Source organism: Perognathus longimembris, chromosome 25 (genome assembly GCF_023159225.1).
Source record: "Perognathus longimembris pacificus isolate PPM17 chromosome 25, ASM2315922v1, whole genome shotgun sequence".
Taxonomy (NCBI): domain Eukaryota; kingdom Metazoa; phylum Chordata; class Mammalia; order Rodentia; family Heteromyidae; genus Perognathus; species Perognathus longimembris.
The window spans coordinates 15,990,483-16,005,647 of NC_063185.1; the positions used below are offsets into that span (position 1 = coordinate 15,990,483).

The 15,165-nt window shown below is 45.7% G+C and overlaps 1 protein-coding gene and 1 pseudogene across 1 annotated transcript; both read left to right on the top strand.

The window, feature by feature from the left end:
- Positions 1 to 1,225: 1,225 nt before the first annotated feature.
- On the top strand, positions 1,226 to 10,239 carry LOC125341809 (annotated as a pseudogene).
- Positions 8,025 to 13,777, top strand: LOC125341912 (immunity-related GTPase family M protein 1-like). Its single transcript, XM_048334042.1, has 3 exons — positions 8,025 to 8,294; positions 10,665 to 10,888; positions 12,253 to 13,777. The coding sequence occupies exons 2-3, from the start codon at positions 10,694 to 10,696 to the stop codon at positions 13,456 to 13,458; spliced, it is 1,401 nt and encodes a 466-aa protein (XP_048189999.1). The 5' UTR covers positions 8,025 to 8,294; positions 10,665 to 10,693; the 3' UTR covers positions 13,459 to 13,777.
- Positions 13,778 to 15,165: the final 1,388 nt, after the last annotated feature.

Below are 15,165 nucleotides of genomic sequence, written 5' to 3' on the forward strand. Positions count from 1 at the left end.
TAGTAGTCATATATGTTTAATTTCCCCTTAACATGTAGTAATTTCAATATCATTTATTTGATGGCCTCAGTTTTCCCTGTTGATTTATAAAATCCTATTTTTCCATATAGTAGGCTCTCTCCTGTGCACGTAGAACTCCCAATTTTTTCCATTGATTAGTTCTATTTTAATACAGACCCACAGTATTTAATGATTGAAAATATAAGAATTACTGATATCTTTAAAAGGTATAATTTTCTTATCCAAAACACAAGGTATGTCTTATTTCTTCCAGACTTCTCTCTGTCCCTCAGCAAAGTTCTTTATTTCTTCTCTTTTTAATTTAAGAAAAACAAATCTTAATGGTCATTTTGTAAATTAAAAAAAAATCAATGGGGGAATATAGCTTAGGGGTAGAATGCTTGCCTAGCATGCATGAAGCCCTGGGTTCGATTCCTCAGCACCGCATACACAGAAAAGGCCAGAAGTGGCGCTGTGGGTCAAGTGGTAGAGTGCTAGACTTGAACAAAAAGAAGCTCAGGGACAGTGCTCAGGCCCTGAGTCCACGCCCCAGGACTGGCAAACAACAACAACAAAAACACATATGCTTTTTGTAGTGAATCAACTCAAAAGGAAAGAATTATAAATGTATAAATGTACATATTTGTGTGCACCTGAATTAATCCTCCAACCTCTTACTGAGGAAAAAAAATTAAATAAAAATACTTGCAATATTTTCTATCATTTACATAGCTTTAATTCTGCAAAATAAAAATGTTTCAAAATGTATTAAACGATTGTATCATTTTAAAACCTCAGGAACGGCAGCTTGAGACCCCGAGGGAGGTGGGGTTGTGGGGTTCGGGCCCGCCCCCCACCCCGCAGATGCAGACCTGGGCAGCCGGGCTGGGGAGCATACACGGTGGGCCCTAGAAGGCGCAGCAGGTTTGGGAGCCCCCTGGCCCTGCAATGCGTGCGGGGGTGGGGGTGGGGGTGGGGGTGGGGGGGTGTCCGGGCCCAGCAGCTGTCGCCTCTGCCACGTGTCATTTGGCTAGCTAGGGCCAGGGCTGACTTGCTCCCAGCCTGGAGGCAGTGCCTGGCTTAACTTGAGCTTTTCACCTAACTGAGATAAGAGACCGCTTCTCACTAATCCTATTTCCTTGTGAAGAATAAAGTCTCCATTCTAAGACGTGACCCCGGGGTATCTAGACAGGGGCGCCGTGGGTTTCCTGTCCCCTGAACCACGATGCTCAGTGCGGACACGGAGCGAGGCGCAAAGGGTGCAGACCTCCGAAGGTGCTTCCACCGGGGCGCGGCAGCCCATTCGCCACCGGGAGGAGCGGGGCGGTGTCTCCCTCTGGTGGCCGCAGCGCAGAACTGCACCGGGCCCGCCGCTACTCCTGACGTGTTCGGCTCAGCCTACACCTGTATGACCATAGCACCGCGGCCAAGCATTGAACAAGCTCTGGTTAATAATAATTATTTAATAAATTTTAAATTCCTACAGCCATTCCTACTGACGCGCGCCTGTGGGGGGAAGGGGGAGGGAGTCTGAAACGAAACGGGAAATCTGAGAGTTCCAGATTAGACTGGGATATACAAAATAATAATAACACTAAAAAATAACTCTTCGGGCAAAGGTGATGTTAAAAAGTAAGGACAAAACAAAAATGGTGATTGAAAAACAAACAAACAAACAAAAAACGACCCACCCAGATGCTGCTGGGATCCGCAGGGCCGCGGTCCACTTTCTCGAGAACCCAGGGCTTTCACAGCCAGGCGCGGGGGACAAAGCCTGTGGGTTAGGAGCGGCCCCGGGGAGTACTACACTTCCCAGAAGCCCTCGCTCCTCACAGGAACTACATCTCCCAGAGGACTCCGCGGCGTGTTGACCCGGCGCCTCCCCCGCCGCTCGCGCGCCTCGGTGGGCCTCGGAGCTACGGTCCCGGTGTGGGGCTCCGGCATTGTCCACCCTCCTCTTCTCCTCCTCCCACTTAGCAGTTTGTGGGGGTGGTGATTGGCTTGCTTGCTGCAGGCAAGATCCTCCCTTGGGCAGCAGTCCCGGGATGGTGGTTTGCGGGAGGGCTGGCCTGAGTTATGGCAGGACCCAAGACCTTCCCCTGGGTGGAGGTGAGGGTGGAGGGAATGACCTGAACCTGTTGGCTGATGTGTTATTTCTAGTTGTGCAAGACACAGCCTTGGAGTCCTGGCTGTGGGAATGGAGCCAAGTGGCCCCACGCTGCCCTCGGTTTCCGGATCCCAGGAATGCCCTCAGCACCCTGTGTGACTAAACTCCAGCAGTGGCTGGCGCAGAGCCGGGTGCAGTGAGTCCCCGCTGTGATGGAATCCAGTCTCCTAGTCTTGCTTCTGGAAATCCCCTGAGCCAGGAAGATGGGGGGCCTGGGCCAGGATGGACCAAGCCCTTCTCTGACCCTGTTCACTCCTGTTGCCCCTCTCTCATGACCGCTGGGGTCGTCCTTCATACTGGCCCCTCTTTCTTCTCTCAGGTGCAGCCTCTAGAGACCGCACCTAGCCTTGAGGAAGAGTCCAGAGAGAGGAAATGTCCCCTGAGCCAAGGGAAGCAAGGCCTCAGGTGAACTCATCCCCCCTCTCAGTTCTTAGAGGATGGGGGTGGGGGGTGGGGGTCTTCCCTCTTGACTGAAGCTGTCTACCAGTACCTCCTCAGGATTTGGAACTAAGTTTTTACAAAATTCGGAGGAGTTGGTCCACACTCATGGATGGTGGATTCTCTTTGAATATCAGCATCCATGCATGTCTGGTATTTACTTTTTTCATCGTTGACATACTGTTGTTCACCATTCTCAACCTGCTATGTCATTATGGATGTGACAGGTAAGAGTCTACGTGTCTGCAGAACAAACTGATACACTGGGAAAGTTCTCCCTGGCCCTGCTTTGAAGCTGTCTGTATCAGTGTGTTTTTCATTTTAAGTGTGGTGATACATAGCACAGGAAGAGCTTCTGTAGCTATTTCATTATCTCATTAAGGGACATTTGTTTCTGATTAGGATCAGTTTTCCTAAAATATCAGGGATCACAAATTTCTTTTGCAAAAATTCCTCAAATATTTCTAGTTCAAATCTCTTAGAATTGCATCAAAGCACTGTGAAGCATTCTTTTTTTTTTTTGCCAGTTCTGGGGCTTGGACTCAGGGCCTGAGCACTGTCCCTGGCTTCTTTTTTGCTCAAGGCTAGCACTCTGCCACTTGAGCCACAGCGCCACTTCTGGCCGTTTTCTGTATATGTGGTGCTGGGGAATTGAACCCAGGGCCTCATGTACACGAGGCAAGCACTCTTGCCACTAGGCCATATCCCCATCCCCTGTGAAACATTCTTAATCTACCTTAAGTGAGATTGCTTTATTCCTTTTAATTAGTTAGTTAGTTCAGTCATTATCCTTTTATTATTTTACAGTAAGTAAATTCAATGTCAGCTAATCACATCATTGACAGTCTCTTTCTTTGTACAGTTTTCCAGGATATAGGACCAGTCTTCAAACCACAAAGTCAACTAAAACTACTAAGGATTCATCATTTCAGGGACTAGTGAGGAAAAAGCTGAAGAAATGAACCCTGGATCTCCATATCAGGAGAGCCTTGCATATCTGAAGACAAACTGAAAGAAAACAGCAGGACAAAAAGGAAAGCTTACAAATAATTCCAATCACCCATATGAAAGTCCTTACCGTAGACAGAAGCCATAAAAGTAAAAACTGTGGGTTGCTAGAGGAAAAACAAAGAATTAGCTTCAAGAAGTCACAGGTATTTAACCAACCAAAACTCAAATTTCAGTTCTGTTCTTATTGAACATCAAAGAATCCATAGTGGAGGGCTAGGGATATGGCCTAGTGGCAAGAGTGCTTGCCTCGTATACATGAGGCCCTAGGTTCAATTCCCCAGCACCACATATACAGAAAATGGCCAGAAGTGGCACTGTGGCTCAAGTGGCAGAGTGCTAGCCTTGAGCAAGAAGAAGCCAGGGACAGTGCTCAGGCCCAGAGTCCAAGCCCCAGGACTGGCCAAAAAAAAAAAAAAAGAATCCATAGTGGAAAGGAACTTCACATATGTAAATAGTGTGCCAAAGCCTTTATGCCATAGTGCATCTAAGAACCTGTACTTTGCAGCAGTCATGTACATATTAAGAATGTGGTAAATCCGTTGGTACTAGGTCTAGTCTTTTTTAGACACAAAAACTTAATGCCTAAGAAAATCCCTATAGATAGGGATAGGTAGGAAGACATCTACTTTTTCAGGATATCAGAGAATTCATTCTAGAAAGAAATCCTATTTGTGTGCTAAGTGTGGCAACATCTGTCTCGTCCTTTCATGATCACCTTGAGAATTCACAGTGGAGAGAAACCTTTTAAATGTAGCGAGTGTGGGAGGGCCTTCAGTCAGAGCACATCACTTGTTCAGCATGAGAGAATCCACACTGGAGAAAAGCCCTACAGATGTACTGAACGTGGGAAAGGCTTCACTTCTATTTCATAACTCAGCAGACATTGAATAATTCATACTGGTGAAAAGTTTTATAATTGCAATGAATGTGGCAAAGCTTTGAGTTCCCACTCAACACCTACAATTCATGAGAGAATCAATATCCAGGAGAAGCCATGTAAATGTAAAGTGTGTGGGAAAGCCTTCAAAGTTCAGCTGCCTCTCAACACCAGAGAATGCACACTGGAGAGAGACCCTATGAGTGTGGGAAAACATTTATATATTACTCGTATTTCAGTAACCACTGGAGACTTCGTACTAGAGAGAAACCATACTGATTTGGGGAGTGTGGGATGTCATTTAGTTAAAGTTCAGCTCTTGTTCAGCATTGAAAGATGTATAACGGGAGAGAAACCCTTTAAATGTAATACATGTGGGAAAACTTTTAGACAAAGCTCCTCACTGCACATCAGAGAATTCACACTAGGGAGTAGCCCTATGAATGTGACACAGCGAAGAAGCCAGAGGTCATCCTTACTAATCACTGTAAGACTTACGTGGAAGAGGACTCATAGAAAGCATGTGTGAAGGCCTTAAACCAAAGCTCATAACGGAATATCCACTTAAGATTTATTTATTTATAATGTGAGGACACTTTTGTGTTTTCATCAGAAGTCAGACTCCAAGGGCAAGCCTTGACTCTGAAATAATTGTGGAGAAAATGTCACAGTAACCTTTTGAAGACTGCAACAGATACTTTACAGTTGCAGACACTGCTATAGGCCATTTGTAAGTTGTAAAGGTGTATTTTTTTTCTCTTAGCCATATACAACATATGCGATAAAAATTAGTTCAGAGAAAATAGTTCAGGAGTGCTGGATTTCAAATTAGAAAAGTGACTTGGCTGCTAGCTAATTTATTAAGGTAACATTTTAAAGCAAGTGAAAGGGTTGCTCTTAGAATTATATGTATTTTTAGAGCAAAGGACCAGATAAAAGGGGGGATGGGTTCCCTGCAAACTACCTCTCAGTGCCTGGAATTTATCTTTTCCTAATATACTGTCAAAGCTTTTACATGGTTTTAATTAAAAACAAAAACCTTTACTTTTGTTCTATTTCCAATCTACATCTAAAGCTATGTTTCCTATACAATTTCTAATTATGTACTACAAATTATTTTCCTTGTCTTGAGGTCATACGTAATAGAAAACTGTACTTACTGTATCATGAACAATGATGGTAGGTAATTTAGGTAGAAATTTGTAGTTCATTTAGGCAATCACTTCAAAATTAAAGCTGTTAGTATTGTTTTACTTAGTTGCAAAAAGAAATCCTAATAGTTTGAAGAACTTAAAATAAGAAAGCCTTGAAAAGGAATCAGTTCCTGAAGTACAGCTTATTTTCTTCACTTGGGGTTTTCTAGTTTTTAAAATTAATCAAAATAATAAAAATTACAAATTTTGGAAACAATTTATTCAGACAAGTCTCTGAGATTACATTCCCTTTTAGATGACATGTATGAAAGGGGCTGGTATTCATGGAAATCAGTATGATCTTGAAAACCACAGAAATAAACATGCATGCCCCCTCACTCTTTTGCAGGAAAGGATTTCTAAGGAGGATGAATCTGTCCTTTTTAACTCAGTCCACTGTCCCTGTTGCTCCTAATTGCCTTACACAATCCTATCACTGGTCCCCTAGATTAACTGAGCACCAACACTGCTTATTCTGACTGAAGTGCACCCTGAATTAATCCAAGGGGCCGACTCCTCCAAAGTGAAATCAGAATATGGGAAATCCTCGGTTTTGCAGGATAGCCTTCCTGGCTCCAATCTCAGAGGCCAGGCGGGAGGAGAACAAGCTATTGGGGAAGTGAGCCCTTATCTGGGTCCTGATGCTGAGCACCGGCTGCGCTTCCTGTGGGAGCCAAAGTACAAATTCCAGATGCACGAGAACTATGATGTGACAACTTGCTTCATGATAACTGCAGCCCTAAGTCATGGTTCTGTGATAGTGAGTGAGAAGCTACCTCTGCAGGTGCGTTGCGGGATGAGGGTGGAGCCACCTTCACCCCTGAGATAGGAAAGGAGCCAGTTCCCTGCAGTGATAGCTCAGCACCGGGAAAGGTAAGGTGTGAGTAAGTCCAGGTCACCAAAGCCTCTGCACTGAACATCCAGGAGTCATGAGCACAAGCTTGTACTTTCCTGGAACCGTGAAATGTGGTAAATGATTAATGATCTAAACTGTATTTGGAAATCACTGTTGAACACAGGGAAGGAAAGGGCACTAGAGTGAGAGTACTCCCAAGATGCCAAGATACAGAGAAGGTAAAGGAGAAGAACCCATGCTACACATTCTGTACTGTCCAAGAACCAGAGAAGACTTCATTGGAAGCAGATTCTGGGGACAGTCCCAGATCTATGTGGCTGAACACAGCAGGGAAATGTGTCAGGTAGCATAGTCATGCTCTTTCTAAATAAGTGATCATCAATAATTCTATTAGTCTAGCAGTGTACAGGAAACAAGCCACAAGAAATGCTAGGGACTCTGAAGTTCAGCTCTTGGGTGTGCGTGTGTGTATGTGTGTGTTTGCATGTGTTATATGTGTGTACATGGGTCTGTGAATGCATGGGAGGATGTATATGTAAGTGTAGGTTTGTGTGTCTGTCTGTGTGTACATGAGTCTGTAGAGAGATGTGGGCCTGGGTGACTGGCCTGGAGTCACATAGATAAATGAAGGTTTATTATTTTGAGCCAAAAGACTGCTTATTCTGACAAAAGCAGATGTTGAAACAGTGAGAGGCAGCCTCTCCTGCAGAATGAGGTCAGGATGCTGGGACATACTCACCTACAGGGGAGATTTCCTGGGTCTGCTGTCCAAGCTCCGTGCCCAGGTTGAAATTCCTCCATGTGGGAAAGCAATCTTGCAGTTTCTGCTCTTGCCCCTCCCTGGGTTGTCAGGGAGAGTCACTGTCCCCACTCCCACCTGAGAACTTGAAGTGACAAGCTAGGGGACAACCAGGTCCCAGGCTGTGCTGGCACTGTGGGGTAAGGGCTGAACAAAGCAGGCCTGGCCCAGCCAACATCATCTGGCTTTCCCCCTCACCCCCAACCAAGCCCCAAGATAGCAGTGGTGCAGATTTAGCAAATAAATGCAGGTGCCCAGCTAGATGAAAACACTGGGCTAGGTGCCCATGACTCATGCCTGTAATCCTAGCTACTCAGGAGGCAGAGATCTGGGGATTACAGTTCAAAGCCACCCTAGGCAAGAAAATCTATAAGACTCTCATCTCCAATAAACAACTAAAACACCAGAAGTAGAGGTGTGGCTCAAACAGTAGAGCACCAGCCTTGAGCAAAAGAAGCTCTGAAACAGTACCCCTGCCCTGAGTTTAAGCCCCAGGCACAAAAAAGAAAGAGTAAGGACACTGCTCCCACCCTCTCTGGATGAGAATGTGGAACCTGCTCAGCTGAATCCTGGCAACCAATCCTTCCCAGGAATAGAACTGAACCCTGCCCTCACTGGAGTCCCCTCCCTGGTGACAAGGCAGGCAGGACTCTGATCTAGAAAAAGCAGAGCAGTGAGCAAAGGCCATGCTCTGGGCCAGAGACTACAAGGAAACCCAGGAAAGTAGACTGTTTTTTCCAGCTTCTCCTCCTTCCATGAGTCTTGGCTCTTGGCTTTTCCTTAGAGTACCCAAGTCCTCCACACCTCTGTCTTTCCTGAGCTGGATTCCAGTTTGGGATCATTCATAGAGAGCTGCTCCTGTCCGAGGACACTGGCCTTCCCTTAGGAGTGACCACGTCCCAGAAGGAATATGGCCGGCTGGACATCTGGTCATGCACACCCTTCTGATACAGGTAAGTGAAGCCACAATCTGGCTAATGCAGTGACATTAAAGGTGGACCACTGATACCAGGGCAGGAGAGCTTGACTTCTAGTTTATTCCACCAAGGCAATGCCCACAGCAGACCCCTCTCTGACCTTCAGAACCACCCTGTCCTGATACTGCTCCAACCCATCCAACCTACAAGTGTGGAGGCAATGCGACCCTCTCACCTACATCTTCCTGGCATTGGGGTGGTCTTTTGACAGGCACCAAGTTTGGAGAAAGAGGATGAGATGTGCCTTTCCTTTCCAGGCCTAGTTACCCTTTAGCTCAATCCTGATGGGTCTTCCCCCTTTCCTTAGGATCTTTGGACGATTCAGAGGCAGGTAAGCTAGAGGTGTAATCCCCAAAGAAGGGAGACAGGTGCCCTGAGCTGGGTGCAGGTGTGAATGGCATGGTGGAGAGCTGGTTCATGTGGGGACAAAGCTCAATGGTATCCAGGAGAATGAGACACTGGACTAGGACCAAGGTATGACAATACCCTGAAATCTGAGATGTGACTAAAGGAAATATGGTAAATTATCTTATCCTCAAGCCCAGCTCTGGCTCCCTTCATCCAGTTCCCTTTGTTCTACTGACCAGGTTCAAGTTCTGTATGTGATTAACTTGCCTATGTTGTGAACTTTACTCAGGTGTGGTCAGGGAAGGAAATAGAGGAGGACATCAATTCTCTTCACTTTCCATTATTTTCCTGTGTATACCCCTTCTCCATCCTGAGACCTGTCATCTTTTTCAAGTCCAATCTTGCTCCTTCCCATCAGACACCAGGATTGCAGCCCTCAGAAGAACTATTTCCTATATGACTTCCAGGCTCCCCTCCTAGGCAGGAGTTCCTTCCCTCCCTGGGTGAAGTTCTGTCTTCTTCTAAGTCTGACTAGACTATTGGTCATGGAAAGATTTAATATTCTCAGAGATTCCTTTGAGTCCAGGCAGAAGAGAAAGGAGAAAAAAGGTGAACAGCCTGCAAATCATTCTTCCTGTTGAATCCAAAACTGATCACTACTCATTAAACTTTGACTACACAAAGATCAATTGAAAGAATCCAATATTCTGTTTGGCCAATGGCCCAGAGGGAATCAATTCATTTGCTTATAGATGCTTAGTAAAATATTAACACATCTGTAATCTTGGTATCTCCAAAGAACAGATTCTACTAGAGTCTTGGAAACTTGTCTTTACTATACAACAAGTGTTTATTTCATTTTATTTGATGAATGAAGCATAATATATTTTTGTGTCTACTTGCTAATTAATAACTCAATGAACTTTTCTTCCTAAACTCTGTCACCTACAGAGCTTACGAGATAGATATTGATTTGCTCAAGGTGGATGTAGGAGATTGCAAACAAACTTTGCTTTTTTTTTTTTTTTTAACCAGTCCTGGGGCTTGAACTCAGGGCCTGGGTGCTGTCCCTGAACTTCTTTTGCTCAAGGCTAGCACTCTACCACTTGAGCCACAGTGCCACTTCTGGATTTTTCTTAGTAGTTTATTGGAGATATGAGTCTCACAGACTTTTCTGCCCGGGGCCGGCTTTGAACCACGATCCTTAGATCTTAGCCTCCTGAGTAGCTAGGATTATAGTCATGATCCACCAGCGCCGGCAAAGCCTTTGCTTTTAAAACAGTTTGTGTGACCAAATACTATGTGAGCCACAGCCTCCTGACCTGTCTGCCCACTTGAGCAGCCTGTGCTTGCCTCTGTGGGAGATGGTACCCATGATCCTCAAAGGCTGTATTCCAAACTTGCAATCCCCTACTGTCTGCTTGCCTGGTTCACTGCCTCACACCTTTGTACGCTGGTATTGGTCAACACTGCACACTGGAACTGCTTAGTCCCTACTCCCAGGGACCTCCAGAGACTGTGCCCTGCTGTTACTCAGGTCACAGCTAGACCAGAGAAGGACAAGGATAACTGAGGCTTCGTGACATCCTGAAGGAGACAGTGTGGGAGTGTCGGTGCGGGCAGTCTCAGGGAACGGCGGCTCAGAGCACTGACGCAGCACTTGTGAAGAGCCCATCGGGGTTGAGCCTGGGACACAAATGGCTTCCACACTCCCTTCTTTGAGGACCATGCTCAGATTACACCTCTAGCCTACCTGCCTCTGAACAGCGAGTGAACCAATATTGTCAAGGGAGGAAGCTCAGGATCCAGCAGTCACTGGTTCCTGCTTAAACGGGGTTGTTTTTGCCATCCAGACAGAAACATGGATGCTCCCTCTGGGGTTTAAACTTTGGATCTCCTCATACACCCACCCTGTAATTCAAAACTTCGTATTTATTCCTAATGCTCTGCTTCTACCTCCATGATCAGGAATAATGAATGGCATCACTTATCTAATAGGGCTGAAAGGATATGAAGTGAGATAAGGCATGCATAGGATCCAGACCAGAGAGAATTATGGATACAGTGCGACTTGGTGGTTAAGGCCGGAGAGAGGAAGAAGAAGCAGTGGAACAACTTCCACAGGGATCCAAACAAGGCTGGAACCTTACCAAAAATACTGGGAGCTGTACGGGGAGCTTCCCACTGGTCCTGCCATGAATTCTTCACAGGAGTACTGGGAGGTGGGTAACATGGCTTGCTCATTGCAAAATGCAGAGAACTAGGCCTCCTTGTTCACATTCTAGGGAGCTAAGCTGGCCCCCAAGCACTGGAGGGGTGGTTGGCCCATTTTTCCCTATGTGCAGGATGAGTCCAAGCCATGGGACTGGACAGAGAGCAGCTGAGAGTATGGAGAGCACTGGTTGGGCTATAGCCTGGAGCCACCTCAGGTAGAGAGTTATGAAGGGGGTGTAGGTCACTAGGAAGCTTGTAAAGGGCAAGAAGCTGCACTGAGAGACCAGTGATAGCCATGAAATTTGTTCCACAGATGGAATAGTGGTCTTTACAGCTTACACACCTGGACATTCTAGCATGAGGACAGGCTAGGTCTCCAGCTGCTTCAGGGGACCACATGGGTGGGACCTATGGAACAGAAAGGCTTTGTGTGGCTTAAATGCTGCTCATCAGCCAAAGAACTGATCTTGAGTTTTTAAACTTTTTTATACATTAGTGACAATGCACAAAGAAGTGTTAGACTTCTCAGGGGAAGGCTAGAGTGGACTCTCCTAATTGTGTACTGCAAAAGCCCATCTACTAGGAACAATGTGGGCATTGCCATCTGGGATAGAACCCACTAGGTAAACCGAGCCAATTCCCTCTCAATCCTGCTCCATAAATGTCTCGTGTTATTGCAAGGATTCAATAAGAGAAACCCATGTGTACAAAACGGTTGAATGATTATATTAGTAACAATATTAATACATAAAAAGCTGAAAATCTTGGCATTTACAAAAGAGCAAGTGAAAGATGATTTGGAAAGGTTGTTTTGCTTTGTCTAAGTTGATGAGGGTAGGTAGGTATTTATTATATGTGCACTTATTGGTGAATACCATCTTAACTTGACGAGAAAAAAAAAAACACCTTGAGAAAATGTGCTATTATTAAAAAGAATTAAGCTATCCTTGACCCATAAGGATTTGTAAGGACCTCAGTAAGAACTTGTAGGTACTCACCAATGAGGTGCTGCCTCGGGAGAGTTGCCACCAGCTGGGCTTGTGATTGATTAAGCCCATCCATTTGGGCTGAAGTGAGAACATGTGCTCCCATGGAGTGTCCTGACCGATACTCTGCTCCAAGTCCAAAAACATCCATAGCTTGCTTTGGGGATAGATCTGTCCGGGGTTCTAACGGGCTGCAGATCAAGCCTAAATGTCTCCCTACCCCTAAAGAACGTACGCAGATCCTGAATGGAGGTTCATTCACTCTATGCAATTGATATGTCTTTGTTATCTTTGGTTTCAGACCTAAAATCCTGGCCATGGGATTTGAAGTCTGTTGACTCCTGGGGCATCCTGTGGCTGACTCCCATGTTCTCCTACTTCTGCAGGCCATCCCGCTGCTCACCAGTGTGGTGGAGGACCCCATGTCACATGACACTCTGCCATCTGCATCTTTCAATGCTGCCATGTCCTACCATACGGGCTGGAGCAGGTTACCTGAGGGGGCCAGCAGGAACACTGAGAGGGCCTTGAAAGAAGGGAAGCTGCCAGAAGTGGCCTCTATAGTAAAGGAGACCATGGAGATAGTGTCTAGAACCCCAGTGAGCATCGCAGTGACTGGGGACTCAGGCAACGGCATGTCGTCCTTCATCAACGCACTTCGAATCATTGGACTTGAGGAGACTTTGGCTCCCACCGGGGTGGTGAGGACCACCCAGACACGGGCTGGCTACTCTTCTTCCCGCTTTCCCAATGTGGTGCTGTGGGACCTCCCCGGCCTGGGGGTCACCTCGCAAAGCATGGAGAGCTATGTGGAGGAGATGCGCTTCAGCCAGTATGACTTCTTCATCATCATCGCGTCTGAGCAGTTCAGCACCAACCACTTGAAGCTGGCCCAAACCATCCAGCGGATGGGAAAGAAGTTCTATGTTGTGTGGACCAAGCTGGACAGAGACCTCAGTACAAGTGTGCTCCCAGAAGCCCGGCTCCTGCAAACGATCCGAGAAAATATCAAAAAAAATCTCCAGAAGAAGAGGGTACATGAACCCCCCATATTCCTGGTGTCCAACATTGACCCTTTATTTTATGATTTTCCAAAGCTCAGAGATACCTTGAAAATAGACCTCTCCAACATCAGGCGCAGTGGTCCCTTAGAGAGCCTTTCCCACCTCTGTGGGGAGATCATTAATGAGAAAGTGGCCTCCCTGAGGAGGCAAGTGGTGAAAGAATCAAGGCGTATAAAGGATGCTGATGACTTGGGGGAGGTTCTGGAAGCCTACCATTTGCTCTTTGGTATGGATGGCGAATCACTTCTCCAGGTGGCTAAGAATATGGGGAAAGCAGTAACAGAGTACATGGCCATCATGAAGTCCCAGGATTTGTACACTCTCTGCGGCAAAGACTGGCAACTAAAATTCATGACTTGTTTAGTCATGAACATGCTCCTCAGCCTATTCCGGTGTATTCCATTCTTAGGTGGCCCTGTCATTCGCTTCTTCAGACACATGAGATACAGACACATTCTTGAGTTAGTTGCCCAGGATACCAAGACCATCCTGAGAAAAATTCTGGAAGACTCCATCATCCCCACTTGAAATTCAACTTTGGAAATGACCTGGCACACTTTTTCCTCACATGGAATATTCAGGTTGCTTCAAGATCCTCTTCTCTGTTTGGTCAAAAAAAAAAAATCAAGAGATATGTTGGAACTTCCTAAGGGCTATAAATTCTTTGAAAGGAGTTAAGAAAGCTGTTCATCTTACTAGCCTCATTTATAAAGCACTGTTCCTTTGAAGAGCAAATACCTATTGAAATTACTAGCCAGTGTCCTGCATTCTGCATATAAAAGTATTGCTCTGGGTGGTCAATTGTGATACACGTCTAAATAAGTTTACATTTTCATGTAAAGCATTAAAATGTATCTTCTTCATTAAAGTCTTTTGTTCTCTTTTCCCTTCCTTTCCCTTGATACCCCTGGTGGTGACTCAGCTGGTATAAGGGCACACTTAGAAATCTGGGAGCAGGGCTAGGAATATGGCCTAGTGGCAAGAGTGTTTGCCTCGTATACCTGAAGCCCTGGATTCGATTCCCCAGCACCACATAGATAGAAAACGGCCAGAAGTGGCACTGTGGCTCAAGTGGCAGAGTGCTAGCCTTGAGCAAAAAAGGGAGCCAGGAACAGTGCTCAGGCCCTGAGTTCAAGCCCCAGGACTGGCAAAAAAAGAAAAGAAATTTGGGGGCAGAGAAGACTGTGGAGATAGCTGTTCTTCAGATGCTTTTGGATGCTAGGGTCAGGACTACAGGTAGTGGCCCTGCCGAAACACATTTCACACAATTTTTTTAAAATTTTTAACCAGGTGCCTAAAACCAGTATCTTAAAAGGGAATGCAAGTATATGAGAATCAAGGTTCTGGCAGTGATTCTAGAAATTCAGTTCCTTAAACTCAATGCCTTTGGGAATAAAGGAAGTTCATTAATTGTGTCAGGCAAAATGAGGCCTTTACACACTGCCATCTCAAGGGAAAAAAGCACAGTTTTAGTCCCATGGGGGAGAGGATGTTTTCAAGTTTTGAACAACTGTTACTAGGGAGTTGCACAAAGGAGTTTCAATTCAACACATCAGCTTCTAAGTACGGTGCATCTTGATGAAAAGCTCAGAACATAGGCTTCCATTTGTATGAGCTGAGGCAGGACTTCTGGCCAGACAGAGGCCTTGAGGGTGCTTATTTCCTGATGAGCAGGTATTAGTCTCTAGAGTTACATTCCTTGCCATCCTATGGTCACAGGAAGAAGGAGAAATGCCTGGTGACCTTGCCTATGGTCATCATCAAACATCAAGCAGGATCACTTGGGCAGGATTTGTTGAAGCTGTTTCTTTGAAATGTGAGTAGGGTGCAAGTACACCATCAAGAAAAAGTGTTGACCCCTGAGCAAGCACAATACAAAGTGGCCTCCTCAAGGCTTATAGTCTATTTTCTGGTGCTACAACAACATACCTGAGGCTTCACAACTGAAAAGGAAATGAGGTTGATTATTAGCTCACGTTTTTAGAGGTGGAAATGCCATACACAAATAGCTTCATCAGTTTGACCTCTGGTGAGGACTTCACTGTGGATGGCGCCGCAACGGCAGGAGCAGAAATAAGTGTGGAAAAGATCACATAGGAGACAGGAAGCCAGAGATTCAAGGACAAGGCTCTCCCTTTTTACAACAACCCCACATTCTTATGAAAAATAACTCAGTCCTAGAGACCACCCATCCTAATGTATCACTCATGACCTCATCACCCACCACTAGGGTCC